At 55.0% G+C, this 26,444-nt stretch overlaps 1 protein-coding gene and 1 pseudogene across 4 annotated transcripts in view; one reads left to right on the forward strand and one right to left on the reverse strand.

Moving 5' to 3' along the window:
* LOC126517480 (uncharacterized) overlaps positions 1 to 16,068 on the reverse strand; it is a 360,590-nt gene extending 344,522 nt beyond the window's left edge. The window contains exon 1 of one of the 4 annotated variants that reach the window (XM_055064241.2): positions 15,901 to 16,068. In XM_055064241.2, the coding sequence (XP_054920216.1) occupies positions 15,901 to 16,000 (100 nt within the window). In that variant the 5' untranslated portion in view covers positions 16,001 to 16,068. The remainder of the gene's footprint in view (positions 1 to 15,900) is intronic. The other 3 variants (XM_072285443.1, XM_050167206.3, XM_055064237.1) reach the window with 3 other exon arrangements.
* Positions 16,069 to 20,166: 4,098 nt separating this feature from the next.
* Positions 20,167 to 22,015, forward strand: LOC140214170 (uncharacterized; annotated as a pseudogene).
* The last annotated feature ends 4,429 nt before the right edge of the window (positions 22,016 to 26,444 follow it).

Raw genomic sequence — 26,444 nt, forward strand, 5'->3', positions numbered from 1 at the left:
GGATGACCGCACATTATTATTTTGTTGTTAAGTGTCACGGCAGCAATGTAAACACGAAATGGTTGATGCCACCAGTGAAATGCTCCCGATTCACAAGAAAATGGTACGAAAACAGCAGATGAGAGACATGGATTAGTGCGATGCACCGAACGAAGTAAACAACTGGAAAACGAAGCGAGCTCGATCATTGATCACTCCTGAGTGTATGACGGTTTTTATATGTAACCCACATCAATTTAAAATCACTCGGTATATAATTCTTTTATTAATATAATAACTTTCATTTGTTCGACTAGCGCTTGTCCTGTCATCTTTCTAGTGTTTTGTTTGTGTGTGCGCTGCCCAAGAATGGAAACCACTTCTGTTGAATGCGCTAGCAGTGGCCGAAGTTCACGCCTGCCGAGAAATTGAATATGTGCACGACGCATTGAACATGACCGGAGTTCATTCCTGCATCACCACTGCACCGATCGATCGAGTTACTGGACGAACACGCCCGCGCCTTGGTAGCGCCGGCATTGCTGAAGCAGAAATGATTACTAATACTTTCAACTTCCGCCTCTTCAGCCCTGTTAAAAAATAGCGAAGCTATTTACATCATCATCATGATCATCATGATCATCATCATCATCATCAGCCTGGTTACGCCCACTGCAGGGCAAAGGCCTCTCCCATACTTCTCCAACAACCCCGTCATGTACTAATTGTGGCCATGTCGTCCCTGCAAACTTCTTAATCACATCCGCCCACCTAACTTTCTGCAGCCCCTTGCTACGATTCCCTTCTCTTGGAATCCAGTCCGTAACCCTTAATCACCATCGGTTATCTTCCCTCCTCATTACATGTCCTGCCCATGCCCACTTCTTTTTCTTCATTTCAACTAATATGTCGTTAACTCGCGTTTGTTCCCTTACCTAATCTGCTCTTTTCTTATCCCTTAACGTTACACCCATCATTCTTCTTTCCATAGCTCGTTGCGTCGTCCTCAATTTAAGTAGAACCCTTTTCGTAAGCCTCCAGGTTTCTGCCCCGTAGTTGAGTACTGGTAAGACACAGCTATTATACACTTTTGTCTTGAGGGATAATGGCAACCTGCTGTTCATGATCTGAGAATGCCTGCCAAACACAGCCCAGCCCATTCTCATTCTTCTGATTATTTCCGTCTCATGATCCGGATCCGCCGTTAATACCTGCCCGAAGCAGATGTATTCCTTTACTACTTCCAGTACCTCGCTACCTATTGTAAATTGCTGTTCTCTTCCGAGACTGTTAAACATTACTTTAGTTTTCTGCAGATTAATATTTAAACCCACTCTTCTGTTTTGCCTCTCCAGGTCAGTGAGCATGCATTGCAATTGCTCCCCTGAGTTACTAAGCAAGGCAATATCATCAGCGAATCGCAAGTTACCAAGGTATTCTCCATTAACTTTTATACCCAATTCTTCCCAATCCAGGTCTCTGAATACCTCCTGTAAACACGCTGTGAATAGCATTGGAGAGATCGTATCTCCCTGCCTGACGCCTTTCTTTATTGGGATTTTGTTGCTTTCTTTATGGAGGACTACGGTGGCTGTGGAGCAGCTATAGATATCTTTCAGTATTTTTACATACGGCTCGTCTACACCCTGATTCCGTAATGCCTCCATGCCTGCTGAGATTTCGACAGAATCAAACGTTTCTCCTAATCAATGAAAGCTATATATAAGGGTTGGTTATATTCTGTATATTTCTCTATCACCTGATTGATAGTGTGAATATGGTCTATTGTTGAGTAGCCTTTACGGAATCCTGCCTGGTCCTTTGCTCGACAGAAGTCTAAGGTGTTCCTGATTCTATTTGCGATTACCTTAGTAAATGGTTTGTAGCTGTAGCTGATTGGTGTATAATATTTCAGATCTTGGGCGTCCCCTTTCTTATAGATTAGGATTATGTTAGCGTTCTTCCAAAACTCCGGTACGTTCGAGGTCATGAGGCATTGCGTATACAGGGTGGCCAGTTTCTCTAGAACAATCTGCCCACCATCCTTCAACAAATCTGCTGTTACCTGATCCTCCCCAGCTGCCTTCCCCCTTTGCATAGCTCCCAAGGCCTTCTTTACTTCTTCTGGCGTTGCCTGTGGGATTTCGAATTCCTCTAGACTATTCTCTCTTCCATTATCGTCGTGGGTGCCACTGGTGCTGTATAAATCTCTATAGAACTCCTCAGCCGCTTGAACTATCTCATCCATATTAGTAATGATATTGCCGGCTTTGTCTCTTAACGCATACATCTGATTCATGCCAATTCCTAGTTTCTTCACTGTTTTTAGGCTTCCTCTGTTCCTGAGATCATGTTCAATTCTATCCATACTATACTTCCTTATGTCAGCTGTCTTACGCTTGTTGATTAACTTCGAAAGTTCTGCCAGTTCTATTCTAGCTGTAGGGTTAGAGGCTTTCATACATTGGTGTTTCTTGATCAGATCTTTCGTCTCCTGCGATAGCTTACTGGTATCCTGTCTAACGGAGTTACCACCGACATCTATTGCACACTCCTTAATGATGGCCACAAGATTGTCGTTCATTGCTTCAACACTAAGGTCCACTTCCTGAATTAAAGCCGAAAGCTATTTACATTGCTGCCTCTATTCTATATTGTAGGGGATGTACTAGTTAAAGTTGTGTGCGCATGTCGTACTCGTGCTATGCAGCGATATATTTTTTTTTATTTCCGCAGTGTCGATGGAAGTCCGTTGTCGCGATTAGAGACAACACGGATTTGTAGCGAATATTTTGTGAGAAACTGCAAAAACGACTTTAGCTCGTGTATGTGCCGTATGTATGTGCCGCATCGTATGTGCCGACAATTTTTCCGGCGGCGCATACTATGTCATTTCCATTTACCTGCTCAGCGTCAATTACATGGCTAAGCAGACGCTGCCCTTTCGCCGCATTGCAGCCGTAAAAAGAACCGTCAAGCGTACCGATCCTCTTGACGGCAAAGAGAAGCGTGTGCAGTCTGTTTCACACTTCGGGGAAAACTCGGAACGTATTGCATCGCGATGCGGCAGGCAATAGAGTAGTGCGCGGCAGCAGCTCGAGCAGGCGCAGACGCTCGAGGGGCGGGGTCGTGATCTGCGTCGTCTGCTACGGCGGAGCGCGCTGGCAACGCCACCTAGATAGCACAAGGCCTGTTCACTCCGATCCATGACGTCACGATACCTGGCCCGAAATTTCCGGATCATTTCATGCAGTAACGATGATGTTGGTGCACTGCAACTGACAGTAGAACGTTTCCCGACAATGCGGCCAGCGCGCGCCGCCGTAGCAGACGACGCCGTTCAAGATCCCTTCCTTCGAGCACCTGCGCGAGCTGCTGCCGCCGCCTGACTCAAGCACTCGCCGCATCACGACGCAATGCGCTCCGAGTTTTCCCCTAAATGTGAAACCGACTGTACATCGCCCTTCGAATGAAATGTCCACGAGCACACACGTAGGCAAACACCGCGCGCGGCACGAAACGTGCCCAAACACGCGCAGTGCAGGAGGCAATCAAGGCGGTACGAACGAGAAGTGGGAGAGGAGTACCACCCGCTAATATAATTTTGCTTCGCATCCGGCGGAGACGTTCCCGGACACTCGAAGCTAACGGTCGCTTCGCCCCTCGCTCATACGACTACGGCTCGCCCGCCACCTCTCGTGCGCGGGTCTACTCGGAGCTACCATCGTGTGCGGACGTGAGGTTTGAGCTCCTGCGTCAGCAGCAGACGCTACAGCGTCTCACGCGCTCTTCCTCGCCTATTCCGAGCACGACAACGGACGCTTCCTGCGACCTTCGAGATTACACGTGTGACGTGCCTTCGCTGCACTTGGCCTTCTTCCCGCTCGCGAGAAGAGGCCATCGCAGCCTATGATGGAGTTTCGCTCGCCAAGCGAGCGCCCGCCGCCCGTGCGCCACCGACGCCATGCTAGCATGAGCCGGTTGACGCTCGGCCCCGCGTCCCTTGACGAGCTACGCGCCAGGGAGGATCTGCATGTGAGGGCCTCACGCATGCTGGGCGAATGGCTTCGTCAACGGGCCACCACCACCACTGCTCCACCCGTGGTTCCCTCACAGACTGAGGCTGCCCCAGGACACACCACGAGTCCGTCTGCCCCCGTGGTAGCCTCGAAGCCTCCCGCGGAGGGTTTCTCAGCAAGCTAGGAGCCCCATGCTTCATTCCCGCTCCCTTCCTCTGACGACGAGGAGATGGACCTGTCGAGCTCCAGAAAACGAGCTCGTGAAACGGAGAGCGACGACGACGAGGCAACCGCGCGTCGCAAGCAGCCGCCGTATGCTCCCCCCAGCGCGGAGCAGCACGTTGAAGCCAGCGGCCACGTGGAGCAGGCAGGCCAGGGCGGCGCCATCTTGCCACCCTCCCGAGAAGCAGCCCCCGCCCTCTCCGCTCCGGCCGCCCAAGCAGGAGCCCCTCCGGCAACGGCGTCTGCTAGCGTTTCGGCTGCACACGATAACGCTACCGACGCGATGGAGGTGGCGGACGCACCTCCCCCCGGCTCGTCCAAGCGGGGCCCCGAGCACCCCGCGGCGCGGTTCCTGAAGGACCCGCCACGCCAGCCTACTCCGCTGCCGAAGCGAAAGGGGAAGAAGCACCAGAAGCACAACAAAGCTCCTGCCGTTGCCTCGTCTTCGTCTCCCGTCGCTTCGGACGGCTCGCAGCGCCCGCCCGCCAGCCCTGTCGCCCCCAGCGTGCCTGCAGCGGCTGTACTGAGGCAGACACCACCCGCCAGCGAACCAACCTCAGATGGCTTCACCCTCGTGCAGTCGAGGTGGGACAGGCGGCGTGCGAAGGCCCTGGAGACTGCAGCACTCCCGGTGGACCCTGCGGTCATCGGTACGGTGCTCTTCCGGCCCTCGGCGCCCGGCGGAGCCTTCAGGGGAGCACCGCCCCTCGCACTCGCGGCGGCCCTCTCATCGCGGGCCGGTGTTGCTGCGGTGCGCGTCAACCACAGGCGCAACATCGTGGCCGCCGACACCACCACCCGGGAATGCCAGGAGGAGCTGCTGGCAATAACCGAGCTGCACGGCATCTCGGTGACTGCCCGACTGCCGGCCGTGCGCGGCCAGAGCACCGGCTACCTGCACGGGGTGAACGGATTACCTGCGGATGCTGACCTGCTAGGAGCCATGGAGTCGAGCGTTCCAGTGCTGTCGGCGACGCGGGACGGGAGCACCGTCACTGTCCCGTTCGCGGGACCGGTCCCCCCTGAACACCTGAGCCTCTTCAAGCTCGGCTTCAGGGTGAGGCCGGCCAGGCCGCGTCCAGTGCAGTGTCGCCAGTGCGGCCGCTTCGGGCACGTGCTGGAATCCTGCCATTGGCCGTCCGACTGCATCTGCTGCGGCAAAAGCCATGCGGAGGGCGAACCCTGCCGGACGGTTCGCTGCAGGAACTGCGGGGGCCCCCACAGGGCCGACACCCCAGCCTGCCCCAAATGGCAAGAAGAACGCCAGGTGGCAACGATCATGGCTTCTTCCACCGCAGCGCTGTCGAGGCGTGCTGTCAGGGCGGCAGTCAGGGAGGAGCACCAGCAGCAGTCCTCAGCCTTGGCGCGGTCATATGCGAGCGCGCTGAAAGGCCCCAGCCCCGCACCCAAGCGTCCGGTACCGGCCCCTCGAACCTCCCGCCGTCAGGAGACACGGGACAATGCTGCCCCCCCTGGCCAGACTACAGTGGATCAGCTGGTAGCAAACCTGCTGGTTACCATGCCAGCAGTCGGCGCTATGCTGCCAGCTGAACATCCGCTACGATCCATCTGCCTGCAGGCAGTGGCTTTACAACAGCCACCGAACCATCATGGCCAGTCCCACTGCTGAATGTCGGCCGCGCATCCTGCAGTGGAACTGCAACTCCCTGCGGCGAAGGCACGCAGAGTTGGCCGAGCAGCTGCCTCTGCACGACTACGACGTCCTCGCCTTCCAGGAAACGTATGCGCGTGCAGAGGAGGTCTCGCTGCCCGGCTACATCGGATACAGCAGCCCCACAGAGTGCTGACGCGACGACTGCCATGCTGCGCCCTGCACCGACGCGGCGTACCCGCCTGGCTCCCCTCGCGCAGCGGTGTATGTGCGTGCCTCTCTCCCGCACGCCCTCATCGCCACGGAACATCTGTGCTGTGCAGTGGTCGAGTGCGTGGCCGTTACCGTCCGTGTGCGCGGCACCGATACGTCGGTCGCGAGTGTGTACGTGCGACCCGCTCTGCAGTGCGACATGACATTCCTGTCGCGCCTCGCCGCTTCGCTCGCGCGTGACTGTGTGGTGTGTGGCGATTTCAACGTGCATCATGGGTGCTGGGGCTCTGCGAAGACCACCATCCGGGGGAAGAACTTGATGGGCGCGGCCGGTGCGGCGGGCCTTGCCGTCATCAACAGCGGCCAGCCCACCTTCGCCCGTCGCAGCGGGACCACCACAGTGATCGATCTCGGGCTTGTTTCGGAGCGCTGCTCATACGAGTGGCAGCGTGCCCCGGACACCGCGGGATCCGACCACTTCCCCATCTCCCCCTCCCCCGTGCGGCCGAATCGCGGCGCCATGCGTGTGTACACGGTCGTGCGCTGGCCCATGTTCCGCGATTTCTGTGCCCAAACACCGCGCGGCGACGATTTCTTCGCGCACATCGCAGAGTGCGCGAATCGGGCTTCGACGCGTGTTGCCGCACCTGCCGGTTGCCCTTGCCCGGACATCAAGCTCCTCAATGTGCGCGCCGCTCGCCGCCGCGCTCAGCGGAGAGCGATGCGAACCGGAGCCGAGGGGGACTGGACTTTGTACAACCGCCTGGACGCTGTGTGCAGACGACACGCCCGTCAGCTGCGCCGCCGATCTTGGGCCGGCCTGTGCTCGTCGCTCGCCCAGCCGTGCAACGAGCGCCGTGGATGGCGAGTCCTCCGGGCCCTCCTGAACCCGAAGGCACCGCGGTTCCCGGTGCTAGCCATCGCCATAGCGCGCGGGATCAGCGAGCTGAGCTCGCAGAGCTTCTGGCGAACGCTTTTGCTGCCACCCCTCCTGCTTCCAGCGCGCCCCCGGATGTGTTACAGGCGCTGTACGCTGCGGTGTTCGTGCGGGGCGAAGCTCACACAAACCACGCACAGGCAATCATAAGCCTGTGCGAGAGTGACTTCACTCGGCCTGTCGCGCGGCCGGCGCCGCCGCAGCGCGCCTGGGGCGGACGGGATCACGCTGCAGATGCTGCGAACCTGGACGAGCCGCAGCGCCGCCTCCTGCTCGACGCTTACAACGACGTCCTGCACAGCGGCTCCCTCCCGGATTCGTGGCGACATGCTGTAATCGTCCCCGTGCTGAAACGCGGCAAGCCACCTCACAACCCTGCCTCATACCGGCCGATCTCCCTCACGTCTATCCCGGGCAAGACGATGGAGGCGATGGCTCTGTCCCGGCTCCAGCGGATTGCGGATGCCCGCGGTGCCCTACCTCCCGAGCAGTGCGGCTTCCGCGCTCGCCGCTCCACGGCGGACTGCATCGCTGTCGTCGTCGGCACCCTCGAGCAGGCCAGGCTCGACAGGGAGACTGCCTTCTTGCTGCTCCTCGATGTCCAGAGCGCATTTGACTGCCTCCCTCACGACACCATCCTCTCGGCCGTGCGGGCGCTCTGTGTGGAGGGCAGGCTCCTTGCTTACATCGAGGCCTTCCTCGCCGGGAGAACATCAGCTGTCCGAGTCGGGGGCACGGTCGGCTCGCCCCGTCCTGTGAGCTGCGGTGTGCCTCAGGGAAGCGTGTTGAGCCCGTTTTTGTTCAACCTTGCCCTCGCGCCCATAATCGAGTGCATTCCCAAAACGGGCCGCTTCCCTGTGCGTGCTGTGCTCTACGCAGACGACATCGCGCTTCTCGTGCACGGGCCGACCTCTGCGACGGGGGAGATGCGCTACCGGCTTCAGGAGGCGCTGGACGGCGTCGCGAACTTCCTGCGCGCCATCGGCTTGCGGCTGTCGTCGACGAAATCCGAGGCTATCCTGATCCGCCCCTGCGGTGTTCGCCGCCGCACCGGCTGCGTGCTCGTCGAAGGAGTGCCCTTGCCCTGGCGCCCGACAGTACGGTACCTGGGGCTCACGATAGACAACCGCCTCACGTGGTTCGCTGCTGTGCGCCGGCTGCGCGCTGAGATGCGTCGAGTGGAGAGTGCGGTGCGCGGCATTCTCGCCCGTGGCGACGGCTGCCCTGCCTCGTTCGCGGCGGCGCTCTACTCTGCGGTGGCACTGCCGAAAGTGTTGTACGCGCTACCACTGTGTCGTGTCAGTGCCCGGCTGTGGAAGCTCATCGACAGCGACCACCGCCGAGTGCTTCGCATGTGCCACGGCCTCCCTCGCTCATCGCTCACCTGCGTGCCCTCGGTCACCTCGAGCGCCTCTCCTGTGCCCCGGACGCAGGACCCATCCTGTCCCTCATCCGTTGCCTGCCCCAGTCACGAGTGGGAACAGTGTGCGAACTGTATGACAGCCTGGTGGTCGACCCTCCGCCCGTACCGTCGGAGTCGCGGACAACGAGACGGCGGACCAGCTGGCCAGGCGCGCACACGACCCGTCGACCGCGCTGACAGACCGGGTGAGCTCGCTGGATACAGCGCGACTCCACTTCAGACGGGAGCTCGCGCTCCGCCATCCCGACGACCGAGTTGCGCAGGGGCGCCCACCGCGTTATCTCCCGCAGACCGGATTCACTAGGCGCGAGCGCGCCTTCCTCCTCGCCCTTCGTACCGGTTCTGTGTGGCCCGCCGAGCGGCGGCATCGACTGCGTGGAGCCCCCTCTCCCCTTTGCGGCGACGGCGGCGCGATCGAGACACTCCAGCACCTGCTATGTGAGTGCCCCAACTTCTCGCTCGCGCGCGCGTCCCTTGCCCGTGTTTACCGGGGGCACGGCCTGCCGTGCGACACCGTGACTGAACTCCTGCACCCCTCGGGCTGCCCTTCACGACACAGGACACTTCTACGTGCGCTCCTGACATTCGCCGAGGCTGTCGGCCTCGCCGACCGCCTTTAGCTCCATCCCATTTCCGCGGCGTGCTGCTGTTTCTGGTGCTCTTTCTCTCCCCCTACTTTCATTCCCTACCCCCTGTGCAGCGCGGTTGAGGTGTCCTCTGCTGAGAGACAGTTACTGCGCTGCACTTTACCCCAACCTTTCCTCCCCATCATCAAGAATCTCCTCTCTCTCTCGCGCGCACGTCTCCGCCTTCGACCGCGCTTATGAGTGCAGCCCTTTTCAGGGCTCGCACGGCAGCTGGCACGATTTCCTGAGCCACGCTACTGTACGGAGACCCCATCTCATGGGTGACCCTCCGAAGAAGCAGCATCGGAAGAGGCCCAAGAAGTCAGTTCCTGGCTTCAACGACGACTCGGAGCACCGATAGCCCGGCAGCACCAGCCACGTGGACGGAACCACGCACCGGCAGATCGCCTCCTGCGTTGCGATGGAAGCGCGGGCTGAAAGCACGCACGCTACGTGCACTGTCGGCTGACTCGACGAGCTCCACGCCGTCATGCCCGCCTACGCACGTGAGTGCGACGCCCTCCGCGCTCGCCCCAATTGCCCTGGATACTCCCTTCCGCGCGTTTCCATTTGATGCGCCGAAGACGACACCCAGCGGCCAACACGCCGCATTGTCCGCTTCAACGGACACCACCGCCGAGGCCTCCACCTCGGCTGCCTCTACCGAGGACGGTGCCAGCTGCCCGTCGACCGGCGACACCGACGAGAGTGCCGGCACCTTCTTCTTGCCAACCGCAAGCATGATTGGTGCCGACACTACGTCCTCCCGTACGGACGCGACCACCTCGCCCGAGGCATGTCCTGTCCGGCCGGTTTCTCCACCACTGTCGTCGTCGGCGACCTGCTCGTCGCCCCCGCTCACCAACACCGAGCCCACTGCACCTGCGGCGGAGAAAGGCTCGCGCTCGGCGGTGGTGGCTGCTCTCGTCGACGACGACGACGACCCAGCTGACGGCCCCTCGCACAACGAGAGCCGGCCGAGAGCGCCCACCCCTGCCCCAGCTGCTGAGGGAACAGGGGAGCTCACCCCCAGAAACTCTCCGCTGCTGCTCGCGGCCGCCGAGGGCGCCCAAGCCTGCCAACCGGCAGTGAACCAGCCAAAACAAGCCGCAAGAAGGAGACGCCGTTACCGACGGTTCATCGACTTCGAGCCGCACATCCCACCCGTTGACGACGGCCTCGCTCGCGGTACCGCCGTCACGGTCCTCTACCGTCCCATCAGGCGCAAAGCGACTTTCCTCGCACTCTCAAGGGACGGTATCGCTGCCCAGCTCTCCTCTGTGCCAGGCGTGAGATGCGTTCGCGTGAACTTTCACGGGAATGTGGTGGCTGCTGACGTGACGCGCGGTGCCGACTTGGCGCCCCTCCTCGAAGTGTGCGACATCGGCGGCGTGGCGGTGCGCCCCAAGGCGCTACACAGCAACACCTGTGTGGGTGTCATCCATGGGGTCGACACTGCTTTCGACGCCCGCGCGGTTCGCAAAAACGTTGAGGCTCCCGTCGCGGTGCTATCATGTTCACGGAGTGGCGCGTGCGTCACCGTTACCTTCGTCGGGAACGTCGTGCCGACAAGCGTGCGGCTTTTCAAGCAGCTGCGCGCCGTACGTGCTCGTCTGCCCCGACCACTTCAATGCGACCGCTGCGGCGTCTTCGGCCCCGCCGGCGCCACCTGCTTCCGCGACGCCCGCTGCCTCCGCTGTGGTGAGTCGCATGCCACAGGAGACTGCCCCGCAGAGAAGCCTCGCTGCATTAATTGCGGCGGCCGTCACCCGTCGACGGAACCGAGCTGTCCCGAGTGGTAGCGCGAGAGAAAGGCGGCCGTGTTGCTGTCATCGTCTCAGCGGCCCCTTTCGCGCAAGAAAGCGCTTGAGCTAGCCGGCGCCGCACCTTCCGAGCCGCGTACAGCCGCTCCGCCTACGTCTGCTCGCTCCCCGCAGGGCCGATCTTACAGTGACGCCCTGCGCGGTCGCAGCACCCAGACAGCCGCAGCTGAGCCGTCGCGCGGCCCTCCAACCACTCTGAACGACGACCCCAGAGACGCGCTAATAGCCGCTCTCGCGGCCGCACTCCGTGCCCTGCTCGTCCTGTGCCCAGCCATCGACGGCAACGTTCGTGAAATGTGTGACGCGGCTTTCGCCGCGCAAGAAGCACTGCTTCATCATGGCTAGGTAAAGCCTCTCAATTTTTCAAAAGTAGCGCCATTCTGATATATTTCCGCCACCCCGCTCACCCTGGCGCTTCCTCCTCCGCGCCTCTAAAGTCCCTCAATTTTTTGAGGGGCTTTACACGCCTCCTGTCTCCCCAGCCTCCTCCGCTCCCCCATTGGCCAATCTGTGTCACGTGGAAGCAGGCGCCGCGCTTTTGTATATTTGTTTCTTTCCAGAGCGGAGCAGGCACCGCGTTTTTGTATGTTTTTCCTTTCCAGCGCGCTCCGACCTCCATTGTTGGGCCTGCGCGATGAAAGTACGGCAGGCGGACTGACGGAATGCGTTAGCGTAATAGAATGTGTTACGGCCGAGAACTTAATTGCGATGCCGTGCTGCTGCGCCTTCAGTTGCCGCAACAGACACAGCGAGGGCAAAAAGCTTTTTGCTTTGCCATCCGGCGGGCGCAACGCAAAAAGAAAAGTGTGGATTCACAGGATCGGGCGGGTTCACTTCGAGGAAGTGGCAAAGAACGCATGGCTTCGTGAAGTGCCACAGCTCCACACAACCTCTTCTTTTGAGCTTAGTTGACACCTTCCGCTTCGAAAAAGTGTATGTGTCCATGCTCTGCGTGGTTTTTAGCGCGTTGAAGTTGGACTTTTTTTTCGAACGTGCTCTCTTTGTTTCATGTAGTTTCGTCTTGTGGTGAAAGTGCACGCATCTGCAGCTGGCCTGTGACATAGAAGCGACTTTATACTGGGTGTGTTTTGAGCTCCACCAGAAGTTAGCACATTCTCGATGCTTTTGCAAGCCTCACTATGACTTATGAATGCAGTCTTTTAGCTTCTAATGTACGCCCGCATGTATTGATTTGGTTTGTGGTGATTAACGTTTTTAACTTCCCGAAGCGACTAAAGCTCTGATGGAGGTCGTAGTGCATGGCTCCGGATAAACTTATCTAGGTCGCCAGGGGATGTTTAACGTGCAGTTTGATCGTAGAGTCGTAGGTGGGCCAGTAAATTCCTCGTTGGCGTTTCATAATTCTCGCGCTGGCGCTGCTTTAGAAGTTGGCGCCTCAGCGCGATTGCATTTCTTCAATATATTTTATTTACTAGTTGTAACAACGTGTCATTATTTCGTACTATTGACGGCGCCTCCAGGGCACCAAAGCTGCAACGGGAGCACCAAAGCTAGAACCAGGGCTGGATGGGGCTCGCCGAAGCCTGTGCATGCGAAGGGAGTATATATAGGCTGTGCTATAGCGGACAGCCGATGTTGTATGCGAACACTCCCTGCGCCGCCTGCTTTATTGTAATGTCAAGTGCTCTTCAGAAGCCTCCGTTAGCCGTTACATGTGCCCTCCTGGAGCAGCACTTGTAAAAAAAAAAACAATCTATTGTCACGATTACCAAAGCACGCCGCAATGAAAAAAGCGGCCCTGTTGCCAGGCATAGCTGACCGCAGACAGTCGGAATCTCTCATGCGCCGGCCGAACAAAAGTATCCTGCAGGTACGCAAATGAACCTACGAAACCACGTACACATACTTTCACGCTGTCAAAAGCTGAAACTTCGGTAATTACGCGCGGGTTTGAGCACACCGCGTGCTTGCGTCTGTTTCAGCAAAACGAATTCTCAACGTGCGCGCACTTTACGCCTTAAATACGGTTTGAATAATAGTCCTTTTCTCTATTTCTTCCACAATTCCAACACGACATCTTTAATGCCAGTTACCGACTGACGAAGCAACATCTGTATTGAAAAAACTGCTCCGCAGGGCTCGAACAAGCTTTTCCGCGGATTTCTTCCCGTAGCGTGTTAGCCGTCGTCTGCTACGGCAGGCCCACCACTGGCGGCGCCACCGTCGAGGCCGCGCCGAGCGGAGGAGGAGGGAAGTGAATGGCGCTACTTTGGGAGATTAAGGGGCTTTACGGCTAGGCGCGTTACCGCGCCACATAAGTGAAGGCCACCAACTTGCCCGCGCACGCCGTTTTGGCCGCCGCCGCGTCTCTATCACCCTTCTTTCAATTCCCTCTCCCTCTTGTGCAGCGCGGTTGAGGTGTCCTCATCTGAGAGACAGTTACTGCGCTGCACTTTACCCCATTTTTTCCTTCCCAAACCAAGAATCTCTCTCTCTCGCATCCATCGCTCTCAACGCCGGCGCAGCAGCGCCGCTCCCGGTGCCGTTCTTGTCCATGACGTGTGGTGCACTTGGCTCGCTGGGCTGTAGCCAATCAGAGATGACTGCGCGTCATCGTCTACCTGACTACGCACTTCGCCTCACTTCGCACACACTGGTTGCGTATATGCCCGTGCCTGCAACTAAACGGCAATGGGGTTCTTGCATTGCCGAGGGGACGCTGCGAAAATGGTGCTAAAAAGCGCCGCTTGGCCTGAACTGGGTTGTACCAAGGTCGGTCGTCTGCTTCGGAAAGCACGTTTACAATAGGGACCCGCCACTTTCGGTTGTGTTGTACCACGGCTTGCAGCGAATATCGGGCGCCGAAGATTTTTTCAGGGGTGGCACGAAAGGCAAGAAAATATGCAACGCCGAATACGTGTATACTGTTCAACAAACAAGCGGCGAAGTTTTAGCGCGGTGTCAATCGCAAGTGAAGCGAGTCACGTACAAAGTTGAACTTGAGGTAAGGTTTGCACGCTGCTAGATTCAGGCGCAGAAACGCGAGGAAATGCTTGATATAAATGAATTCACAGCAGCGATAAGCAGACATCACTGTGCGGAACTGCTCGAGCGCACGACGGCACGCGCCGCGACGGCAGCGGTCTTTCAGCACGCCGCGATGTATGAACTGTTCGAGTGCGCGATCGTACGAGCCGCGACGGCAGCGGTCTTTCGACATGCCGCGAAACGGCGGGCCTTCTGCAATCTTTGTTGACTGCATGTCGCTAGACAAGTAATTATGCCTGCGGTGTAGTAGTGGCCATCTGTCCCTTTAACAAGCGATAAATAAATGATGCAATGCATATGAGCTCGCACTAACGTACGTGGAAATCGCGCTGCAGCGCGAGCTCGTGCGCTGCTCGCTTGGTGTAGTTTTTAATGATAGCGCTCGAACATCTATGTGCTGCAATCAATACACCTTGCTGCGCTGCCTCAACTTGCTGGCTTGAGGTCAAGCATGAGCACATTTAACCTTTGCTGCTCGTAGTGGGATAGTGAATGGTCACCGAATCAGCCCGATCATCTGTGCTCATTTGCCCACACCTGGTCACTTCACCACCTCGCACCGGTCGAATTGTTAATTGTCGCTGTGGCCGGGTCTCGAATCGTGAATCACTGGCCATGCCTGCTGCTTTGTCGGTCTGCCGTCAAGGCTGTAGGTGCAAAATACCGTATTTTAGAACGCAGATAATCAAGCAAGCTTCAAGACAGGCGAAGCAGTCAGCATGGCGCGAAGTTTCGCTCACCCAGCGCGACGAACTGCAGTTATCCAGAGGGCCCGACGCTCCGCTTCGTGAGGCCTTGAAGGAAGGAGGTAGAATCTGATGTTGGGATTCAAGCCTTCTTGTTCATGGTAGCCCACGACGCAGAAGTAACGATGGTGACGCTTTTTCGAGGCTGAGCTAGGTCTCTCCGGATCCGCGTCGCCGATACCTTCTGCTTCCTGCATTACGTCTCACGGAGAGTCCGTTTTCGTTAAACTATAGGCTGCGGCGAGCTCGCGGCGTGGTCGGCGTGGTCTTTGAGAAGTGACGAGCTTTTTCGCACTCGCAACGGAGCAGAAAAAAGCGCGAATCGACGCAAAACTCGGGGTAGAAACGTGCTTCGCCACAGCCAGCGCTCAATACTACCCAAGCTTGTACTACCCAGATAATGTTTCGCACGCCGCCACCAGGCGCCGCTACTATACCTCAAACTCCAGCGCAAGACGCCCATATACGAGGTTTCTTCTATCAACAATTCTAGACAAACTGCAGAGAAATTCATCGGGAATGCACAGTACACGCGCAGTCTGAAACAGCCCGCACCATCCGTGAGTAAGATGATTTTAACTTCACGGAAGATTAGCTCATCTTCCTCTATGATATGGTAACGCCAGTACTTCTCTACCTCTCTTGCAGCGAATAATCACTGTCGTAGTTATGAAAGAGCCGACAGTCACTGACAAAATGTCGACACGCATTTGTAACGCTAGCCTACTTGTTTGTTGCCTGCTGCCTACACTGATCGAAACCGCAGTGTTGAAAGTGTACTTTTCATGCTGCACTGCAGATATAAATAAAGCCTTCGTGTAGGTGGGCGGAGCTACATTCTCTCCCCCAAGTAAAAAAGAAAAAACGCGTCTTCCTACACTAGCTAAACACTTGTGTAGCCAGTGTATGAAAAAAATATAGCCCTATTGAATAGCATCTAGAAAGAAAGGTCGTGTCACTCAAGGGTGCTGGATTGCACCCTGTCAAAAATGATGACAACCGTTTTAGAGTGATAATGACCGTCTAAGGTCGAAACGCCGGGCGATACCAATTGTCAAATTTCGCGCGCCAACACAGACATCATCAGAAGCTAACCGCTTGCGCCGAGCACGTAGAAGGACGACAAGGCAATGCAAAGCATCCGCGCGTCGTGGGATTCTCTCGTGACTCTAGCGCTCATATGAGCGCAGTCGTTGCACAGCGGCGACGCTCAACCCTGGACCGAGAAATGCGACGCCAGCATCGCCACGCGACGTAACTTGGCTGGTATTGGTGATGGCATGCCGCTCACCTCTGTACACAGTCTCCTCGGTGAGGAACTCGAGCTTGACGAGAGGGACCTCCGCGCAGCCTCTGGCTGCGCCGCAAACTTGGCCGACTGCGTTCAGCATGACGGAAACAGCGGACACGTCCGTTCGCGCCGCCGCCGCCCGTCACTGCAGCGCCGCCAGCTTGCGGCCATGCACGCAGCTGCTTCCGCCATCTGGGTTCCTGGAGTGTGAACTAAGTTTAACCGCGATATTTCAAATTCCGTTAACCGAAGGTTGTGTGCTATTTCTTTATGTAAAGCGCAAAAATGATGTAACCGGGCAGAATCATTGAGGCGTGCCGTCTAGCCATAAAACTAATATTACGACGAAAGGTTGAAGCAGTTTTTATATAATCCTAAATTGATTATTAAATTATAAAATTTTTCAGTTCCCATATACTATGGGAATCGATGCAATTGAAGCATTGCTCGAGGAGTTGTGCGCCGTTATCCGTAGTCTACGAGAACGTCAGCACTGCCATTCCTTCACACGGCGCATTGTAGTGTAACTGGGAGAGGGGGTACTGAAGCCATACTGCCACCTTCTGTGCCCGACGGACCAGAGCCAGCTGGCCACCTGGGCTTCCGTCGTGGAACACGGCCTCCCAGTGTTGCACATTTGGGATATAGTGGCCGAAGTGTTCATTTGCAGGACGGCCGTTGGGGTATTGTCGTCTCGGCGCGCACTGCTTTAATCCGTCTTTGCGCCGGCACGCCCTGCGCGTCAGTTGTGCGCATGGACAAATTTGCTAGTTATTTATTAGAGCGCAGCTCATTAGCAGCGAGAATTAGGAGTGGCGCCCTCTCGCGAGTGACGTCACGGCCAGGACGCGAGTCGCTCCGGCTCGCTCGCTTGCCGCGCGCGCTCGTTCCCTTCGTGTATGCTTGGGGTATGGGTGGCTGGAGCCGTACGTATTGAAGGATACGTCGGCTTCTTTCAGCTGCCATGCCCTAACCACAGTTTCTTCTTCAAAAGCGCGTGAGTGGAGAAACATTGCGGCTTGGATATCGCAACCTATGTAGCGTTAAAAGGGTCTACTGGTTTTGCAATGCACATATGCGCCGTGTCTATCCGTAAATTTTGCGTAAAAAGAATGTCTGCAAATTCAACACGCGAAGTTGTGTATGATGCCTCACTAAACATTTAACATTCCCTTAGTATTTAGCTATGAGCGACATTGCATTTTACATGGAAGAAAAATCTTGGTAATTGGCGGCAGCATGTTATCCGATATTAAAAAGACACTGCCCAGAGAATCTGTCATCATGATTCTTATACTCTGGTGTGTTGTTCTATTCAAATATGGCCATTCATTAATGCGCAAAAAAATACGCGCGCATTTCTTATGAAGAAAATTGGAGGACGCTTAAGCTTCGCCTTCAAGAGTGAAACGCGACAGCGTTCCCGTCGATCCGCCAAGGGGTGTAAGACAATGTGCTACGGCGCAACGATCACTTACGAGGCGCCCTGCATCGGACTTTGCACCCACCAATCACGCGGTGAGCGTCGAGCAACGCAGCGTTCGGCGCTGCAACGAAACGTGCGCTTGAGCAAGCGGAACGAACCAAAGAACTCGGTGTCTCGGAGGGGGAAACGATCTACGCCAGCCAAACGTCGTGATCGGCACGGGCAGAGAGATATATAGATAGTGATCTAAAGAAAGGAAGGACGCTTGATTCTGTAACCCGCGAGAGAGCACGGCGAAGCGTCGTCACGGGAGAGGGAGTCGGGGCCGCGACGCGCCTCGCACCGGCCCCCTCACAGCCCCAATGCGCGCGTGGCGCGCCACCTGTCGGGGCAGCGCCGTACAGGCAGGAGGGGTTCTTCTGTGTTTGCCGCAAGATGGCTCTGCGTGTGCGGAAAGCGCAGAAGAAATGTAGCGGAAACGTACTTCGTTACTCGTGTAACTGCAACTTCTGTAAGTTACATGCTCAATTACCGATATACACCACAGTATAGCTTTCTATGGCACGTTTCTAAGACAACACCGCGTTCACTAGAGGTGCTTTTGTACCGCTTTGAAGCATCGAACTCGTGGCTGAGTATAAAGGAAAAAAAACCTCGTGGCTGAGTGGTAGCGTCTCCGCCTCACACCCCGGAGACCCTGGTTCGATTCCCGCGCAGCCCATATTGCAAGTTATTTTTATTTATGAATTGTCTGCCAGGATTTTTCTCTCACGGCCAACGCCGCGGACGCCGACACCGACGACACCGGCTTGTCTGCGACACGAGCTCCTTAACGCTGTCGCGTTAAAAGGTTGCTGCTACTTTCATTCTCTGAAACAAGCTTCCAAAAAACGAATTGCTCATGGCTGCTAACGCGACGGCGCGTCATGTAAAGTATTTTCACAAACACCATAGTAGCAATCACCTGAGAGAAAAGTGATGACATCAATTGAAAGTGATGAAATGTTTCATAGTGGCCCTCAGTAGCCTTTCTCGAAATATGGCACACCCCTGATCACGTACCGGTAGCAATCGACTGTCGGTATGGCCAGGCACGCTATCTTCGCGAAACCCATCAGTTCACTACAACTTCGAATTGAAACCATAAAGCATTTTTTTACAGCGCCAACACGAATGGCTAAAGTATTCTCGAGCTACTACAGCGCAGCTTAGATTGCCTAGAAAAGGAAAATTCAAGCACCTTCTGTCTCACCATGTCTCGATCCAGCGTTCTATAATTATACAAACGGGTAACTATTGGATTCCTCGGTACATAAAAGAGAACCTTGCCCAAGTGCAGTCTAAATAAAGCTTGCTCCAATCCAATCGCAAACATTCATAAAGAAAGCACCTCAAGCGTTGCATATACTTTCACTTGATTTCTGGCCCTCCACCGGGGAATTTCGATATCTTCAATACTGCCCATACTACTAATGATTGACGCTTCGACCTCTTCCTGGATGCAGCCTTGCGGTCTAACAGGCATACTTCGCTAAAAAAATTGGGCCGAGCAGCCTGTTTGCCAAACAGATTCGTCATCTATATTCCTCAAGCAACAAGCGCCCGTAAATTTCTCAAGTGAGTTGAACGTGTACCACGGAAAAGGAAACATATATTGGTACATTCCCATTTGTATTCTGTAAATAGCTGTAAGCCTTCATTAACTTTACTTCAAATTTCCGCCGCTTAAGATAAACACGGGAAGAACCGCCTAATGTTGACAAGCAGTTAAAGAAGCAAGTGGTGGTTGTAGAACCTAAACTCCAGTATTAGTTAAGTCCCCATGTTACTGCCGAGCGTTTCTGTGAACAAATGCAAAAATTCGATATTATACCATGAACTACTCGTCGTGAGCAAACCTGTTGTAGCGGATTAAAATCAACGTAACTGTTGTAGAAGTCATCTATAGCCAGCGTTTGTGATATACTTGTTGCACCGCGACAGGTATGGTATAACTGGATTTATGTATGCTATGTTTTTGCGATTGTCCATCCGCGCATGAAAAACCTGCAATGGGCTCTTTTGCATTCCTTCGGCTGGCACTGTAGCGTTGTCCTTGAGAGCTGCATTGTTGTCTAAGAAATTAGCTCTTTGAATAAGTGTTCGCAAAGGGAGACGTCGTAAAAATATATTTGAGACGACCACCATAAGTATACAAGCAGAAAGAACGAGGGCGAAAAAACGAAAACACCGCAGAAAGCGCCCGGACAACGCCCGAACTGCAGCGGACGACAGGCTGCTACAGTCCTTGCCCTGACGTCACGCTCGCAGCGCCCCTGTATTTCGTTCTCGGGGCTAATAGGCGTCGGTTCCGGAGTTGAGCATTATCCCCGAGAACGAACACTGGTGGTGTGACGTCACGACAAGGACTTGCCTGCTCCGCCGCCGACGATCTCCTAGATCTGCACCGTCCGCGCCCGTTTTTGTGCGATACGATGGTGACTTACTACTCTGTTCCACAATAATAATAATATTTGGGGTTTTACGTGCCAAAACCACTTTCTGATTATGAGGCACGCCGTAGTGGAGGACTCCGGAAATTTTGACCACCTGGGGTTCTTTAACGTGCACCTAAATCTAAGCACACGGGTGTTTTCGCATTTCGCCCCCATCGAAATGCGGCCGCCGTGGCCGGGATTCGATCCCGCGACCTCGTGCTCAGCAGCCCAACACCATAGCCACTAAGCAACCGCGGCGGGTACTCTGTTCCACAATATAAATCTCGCAAGGAAGATAGTGTAAGGTGTCACTTCTATCCAAAGTCGACGAAGCTTAAGAAAGTTTGGTTAATAAAGCTTAGAATGGGCAAGCGGCCGTCAAAACACCCCGTCGTCTGCAGCAAGCACTTCAGAGAAGAGGATTTTCTATATCCCGTATAAAAGACGCTAGGCAAGGCCATTTCGGGTGTACGTTTCGGTTCTTTGCATTCAGTCAACGTGTCTGTCACTTTATTACCAGGCTACAAGTACCGAAAGTTGTCGCCGGAAGCAGTTCCGTCCGTCAACCTGCCTGTACGTCCACACGATGCGAGGCGGCCGCTTGTGCGAGCGGCGATAAGACGGCGTAAGTGTATCGATATTGATTCTCTGTGCAGTTAGCTATAACAAGTCATATACACATATATGTAGATGCCATAAATTAATGAAAACGATCTGTGGTAGCCAGAATGGGCGAAATGCGCTGTCGCCCGCTCCGGCGTTGCTCGGTGTAGGAGCGAGCAGGGTAACACATTGACTCACGGAAGAGCTCCTATCGTGTTTGATTATGCAGAAGCAATGTTGATCGCGCATTTGTACCCGCACGAGCGCTTCCTCTGTTGTTTAATTCACTGTAGCAGCAAGTCATTACTGTCTACGTATTAAAACAATTCCGCAGCTATCTTAAACGTGTGTCACATGGGGCACTTTCTACCGCTATCTAGCCTCATCGGAATCGAAATTACCTAGCGCAAGCTGCCAAAGGGAGTCAATCGCAATCGATAATTTTGATCCCGATCAGCCTCAGTCGCGATCGGAAGCGGCATTAGTGTTATCTATTAATAAAATGTCCAGAAAACCTTGGATTTCCATTTCAGGGGAAAGAGGCATTCCCATAGGCTCTTACCAGCTGCCACAGACATCTTCGATTTGCACTGATACTGGAGAAAAATACCAAGAAGGCGCCGACGAAAGCTCGAGCAGCGTGATGTTAGAACTTGAGGTAACACTGGCTGAAGAGCGAGAACCAGTTGAATGCAACAGTATTTTTATCTCTTAAGTAATAGTAAATTTGACGTGCCAAATTTGTGTTGCATTTGGGCACCCACATCATTAACTGTGCTGTATAGTACATTGCTTCTTAGTTAGTTTAATTTTATTTTAGATTTACATCCTGCAGATACTCCGCCTGCGAGTCCAGTTGACTGCATTCCAATTTCAGAAGGTATCCAGCAAACAGTACAGCAGTTTGACTGCTGTTCGTAATAATACTAATTAATATTTGAGACTGCTATAATTTGTTATTGCTACGCTCAATTTTCCTTTCTTTCTTTCAGAGAGTAGTGCCGAGGCTGAGGAGCTGTCTAAAGAAATTGGAATTCAGGTCCACACTAGAAACAACATATTTGCAAAAGAACAGCTTATCACAATTGTAAAAGTGCGCGATGAGCATGCTCTTCTTGACCTCACACGCATAGGCTCTTTCGAGTTGTTCTACAGCATAACAGAACTTCACACAGAAAGGCGGTTGTGTCAAAGAACGCGACGCTTATCCTTGAGTGATGACGATGCTGTGCTCCTCACATACATGAAGCTCTATCATGATTTAACATTTTTCTCTGCTGGCGGTGTTGTTTAGTGTCTACCGTACAACTCTGTCGAACATTTTCAAGGATTCAATTTTAATTCTAGCAACCATTCTTGAGCATGATATTTTCTGGCCAACGAAGACCGCAGTTGTCAACTATCTCACAATGTATTTCAAAGAATAGAATGACAGGAGGATGGTGCTTGAATGCACTGAAATAGACACTGAGCGCCCAAAAGATCTAGTGTCAAGGCTCCTCACGTACAGCCACTATACACTGCAAAGGTCCTGGTGAGTGAGACACCAGGAGGCTTAATTAGCTATTGCCACGTGTACTTGTATATTGACACGTGTACTTATATTTAACGGGCGACCATGTTTCGCCGCATAACAAATGTTATCGGACAGCGCGGGACGCGCCTGCATGTATCCGAAGTTTCTGGAAAGTTATCGATGCTTCTATCCGCTGTCTGTTGCCGCCGAACCTTGTGTTATCTGATTTCATCACGTGACTCGAATGTTGTAGAACTTTGTGGAAGGCATGCGGGTCCCAACGATTAGTCTGGAACCTTCGATGACTGCTGTATAAAAGCCGACGCACATGACCCGCTGATCAGATTTTCGACGATCGCCGAGCGTGTTCGCCGCTATCGTTGTGCTATAAGTGTAGCCTGTTTTGTGGGCAAAGGTTCGCCCAATAAAAGATAGCTTTGTCGTTCACAGTATTGCTACTGTGTTATTCAACGTCACCACCACGTGACATCTGGTGGAGGTGCTAGTGCGTTCATGTACCGAACGCCCCCGCAAAGCCTCGATCCAAGCCCGAAGCCAGAGGACAAAACCAACATCGCCCAAGGCCAGCGTGCTAGCCGCAGACTGCAAGGACAGCCCCCAGAGCACGGACCTGAGTCGACAAAGAAGATCGTGGTCAAAACAACCCCAATGGCTGCCCCAGCGTCCCCCGTTATCCTACAACAACCTCGGGACCCACCGACCTTCCATGGAGCAGCGACTAAAGACCCAGAATCCTGGCTGGAGACCTATGAGCGAATCGCGACTTTTAACAACTGGGACTCCGATGACAAGCTGCGGCATGTATACTTTGCCTTAGAAGATGCCGCCAGAACGTGGTTTGAGAACCGCGATTCGACCTTGACGACATGGGACCTCTTCCGTAGTGGCTTCTTGCGCACCTTTACGAGCGTCGTGCGCAAGGAAAGGGCCGAAGCCATGCTTGACGCCCGAGTGCAGCTACCTAACGAGAACGTTGCCATCTTCACGGAAGAAATGAACCGTCTGTTCCGCCACGCCGACCCGGATATGCCCGAGGAGAAGAAAGTCCGCCTTCTCATGCGTGGTGTGAAGGAAGAACTTTTCGGCGCAATGATACGAAGCCCACCGAAGACCGTAGAAGAGTCCCTTCGCGAGGCCACCAGCATCGAGAAGACACTCGAAATGCGGAACCGGCAATTTAACCGCCGCACAAGCTCTACCCACTACGCAGGAATTCAATCACTGGCCACGGACGATCTGTGCGAGACCATCAGGGCCATTGTGCGCGAAGAACTGCGCAAGGTCTTGCCATCGTCGCAGCCTCAAGTGGCCTCGATCGACGACATCGTGAAAGAAGAGGTGCACCGATCGCTTGGTGTCCCTGAGGTGCAACCACAAGTACCGCAGCCCCAGCCAGAAGCGATGACTTACGCCGCCGTCGCACGCCGTCAAGGTCCCCCTCCGCGACCGCGCCAGGGCCCTGCGACGCCGCAATTCCATCGTCCACCGCCGCCGCCGCCAGCACGCCCACCCATCGCCCAGCGCAGCTACGCGAGGAAGACGGACATTTGGCGAGCCCCCGACCACCGCCCGCTCTGCTACCACTGCGGCGAAGCCGGCCATGTGTACCGCCGATGCCCATACCGCGACCTGGGATTGCGATGGTTCGCCGTCGACGCACCGCGCCCTCGGGAAGGTGAACGCCCTCGTGACATCGCCGACTACCTCGCGGCTACTCAGTGGAGCCCTCGACGACCGTCCCGTTCGCCGTCACCAGGCCGCTACCTGTCGCCACAGCGCCGACCATACACTGGCCCAGCCCGGGGTCGGTCCGTCAGCCCATATCCGGAAAACTAAAAGCAGCAACCGATGGAGGTGCGGTTGCTGTTCGTCGAACTGACGAAGATCCTCCGCCGCCGACGAAGGCGCCGAAAAGACTACATCGACGACATAACAACGACGTCACACCGCCGTCCCGACGAAGTCTGGCAGGAAAGAACACGCCGAAGAAAGACCACCTGACGACGCCACGTACCAACCACAGGTCAAATCGACGTAGCCGTGATCCGACACCGAGGCGTAACTGTAACGCAAGACAAAGAACCACCGACCTCGACGTGCTTCTCGACGGCCACGCAGTTACCGCCTTAGTAGACACAGGAGCCGATTACTCCGTCATGAGTGGACCCATCGCAGCCCAATTGAAGAAAGTTAAGACTGCATGGGAAGGCCCGTTAATTCGGACCGCTGGAGGACACCTCATCACGCCGAGTGGAATCTGCACGGCAAGAATTACCATTCATGACCGGACTTACCCTGCCAGTTTCGTTATCCTCCAACAATGTTCACGCGACGTCATTCTCGGCATGGACTTCCTAAACCAACACGGCGCAGTCATCGACCTGAAGTCGAAGGTGATAATTCTGTCTGCAGATCAAGCGATACCGCCGGAGAACTCTCGTAGTCACCATGCCTTAAGTGTGCTCGAAGATCAAGTGAGCATCCCGCCTCGCTCCAGCATTGTTATTTCGGTCGGCACCGAAACACCCGCTGACGTAGAAGGCGTCATCGAAGGCGACCAACGTTTACTGCTCGACCGTGAAATTTGCGTCGCAAGAGGGATCGCTCGACTGCACGGAGGAAACACGAAAGTGTTGCTGACAAACTTCAGCCAGGAGTTCAAGCACATCAACAAGGGCACGACGATCGCATATATCGAGGAAATTCAGGAAACCAGCGATGCCTTTGTCCTCTCGGATTCTGTTGCATCTACACCGACGACCGTAGTTCGAGCCAGACTTCGACATAAATCCAAGTCTCCCCGTGATTAAGCAGCAACAGCTCCGAAGTCTGCTTCGACGATACAAAGACTGCTTTTCGACGTCATCGAGGATTCGACAAACACCAGTCGCAAAGCATGGCATAATAACCGAAGAGTGCGCTCGACCACTACGCCAGAGCCCTTACCGAGTTTCGACGCGAGAACGCGAAGCTATAAGACAACAAGTCGACGAAATGCTGCGCGACGACATCATCCAGCCGTCGAAAAGGCCGTGGGCGTCTCCAGTCGTTTTAGTGAAGAAAAAGGACGGAACCCTACGTTTCTGCGTCGATTATCGTCGACTGAACAAAATCACGAAGAAAGACGTATACCCCCTCCCACGGATAGACGACGCATTGGATCGACTCTGCAATGCTAAATACTTCTCATCGACGGACCTAAAGTCTGGCTACTCCGAGAATCCGAGAGGACAAACGCATTAATTCTTTCCAGAATTTTCTTGGTGTACGCGATCGTAGTGCCCTTGTTGATGTGTTTGAACTCCTGGCTGAAGTTTGTCAGGAACACTTTAGTTTTTGCTGCGTGCACTCGAGCGATCCCTCTTGCGACGCAAATTTCACGGTCTAGCAATAGAGGTTGGTCATCCTCGATGGCGCCTTCTACGTTGGCAGGTGTTTTGGGGCCGACGGAAATGACAATGCTGGAGCGGGGCAGGATGCTGACATGACTTTCAAGCACGCTTAAGGCGTAGTGACGAAAGCTCTCCGGCAGTATCGCACGATCTTCCGACTGCGTTATCAACTTCGACTTCAGGTCGATGATTGCGCCGTCGAATTTCCTCGATTTACGCAATTGTCGTGCTTTTGCTGACGTGCTTGAACTTTCCTCCGTACATTTGAGCAATCCTTCTTGCGACACAAATTTCACGGTCGGGTAGTAGACGTTGGTCACCGTCACCCTCGATGACGCCTTCTACGTCAGCGGGTGATTCGGTGCTGACGGAAATGATTATGCCAGAGCGCAGTGGGTTGCTCACTTGATCTTCGAGCACACTCAAGGCGTGGTGAACACGAGAGCTGGTCCACTGATGCCGGAGTAATGGGCTCCTGTGTCTACTAAGGCGGTGACTGCGTGACCGTCGAGAAGCACGTCGAGGTCGGCGGTTCTTTGCCTTGCGTTATAGTTAGGTCTTGGCGTCGGATCCCGGCTGCATCGCGTTTACCTGTGGCTGGTACGTGGCGTCGTCAGGTCGTCTTTCAGCGGCGTATTCCTTGCTTCCAGACTTCGTCGGGACGGCGGCGTGTCGTTATGCTGTTGAGGTCGTTTCTTCGGTGTCTTCGTCGGCGGATCTTCGTCAGTTCGACGAACAGCAACCGCACATCCATCAGTTGCTGCTATTAGTTTTCCGGATATGGGCTCGCAGACCAGCCCCGGGCTGGGCCAGTGTATGGTCGGCGCTGCGGCGACAAGTAGCGGCCGGGTGACGGCGAATGGGACGCTCGTCTAGGGCTCCACTGAGGGGTGGCGAGGTAGTCGGCGACATCGCGAGGTCGTTCTCCAATCTGTGGTCGCGGCGCGTTAACGGCGAAACCTCGCAGTCCCATCTCCTGGTATGGGCATCGGCGGTACACGTGGCTGGCTTCTGCACAGCGATAGCAGAGTGCGTGGTGGTCGTGGGCTCGCCAAATGTCCATCTTCCTCGCGTAGTTGCGCTGGGCGACGGGTGGGCATGCTGGCGGT

Source organism: Dermacentor andersoni, chromosome 11, assembly GCF_023375885.2.
Source record: "Dermacentor andersoni chromosome 11, qqDerAnde1_hic_scaffold, whole genome shotgun sequence".
NCBI lineage: Eukaryota > Metazoa > Arthropoda > Arachnida > Ixodida > Ixodidae > Dermacentor > Dermacentor andersoni.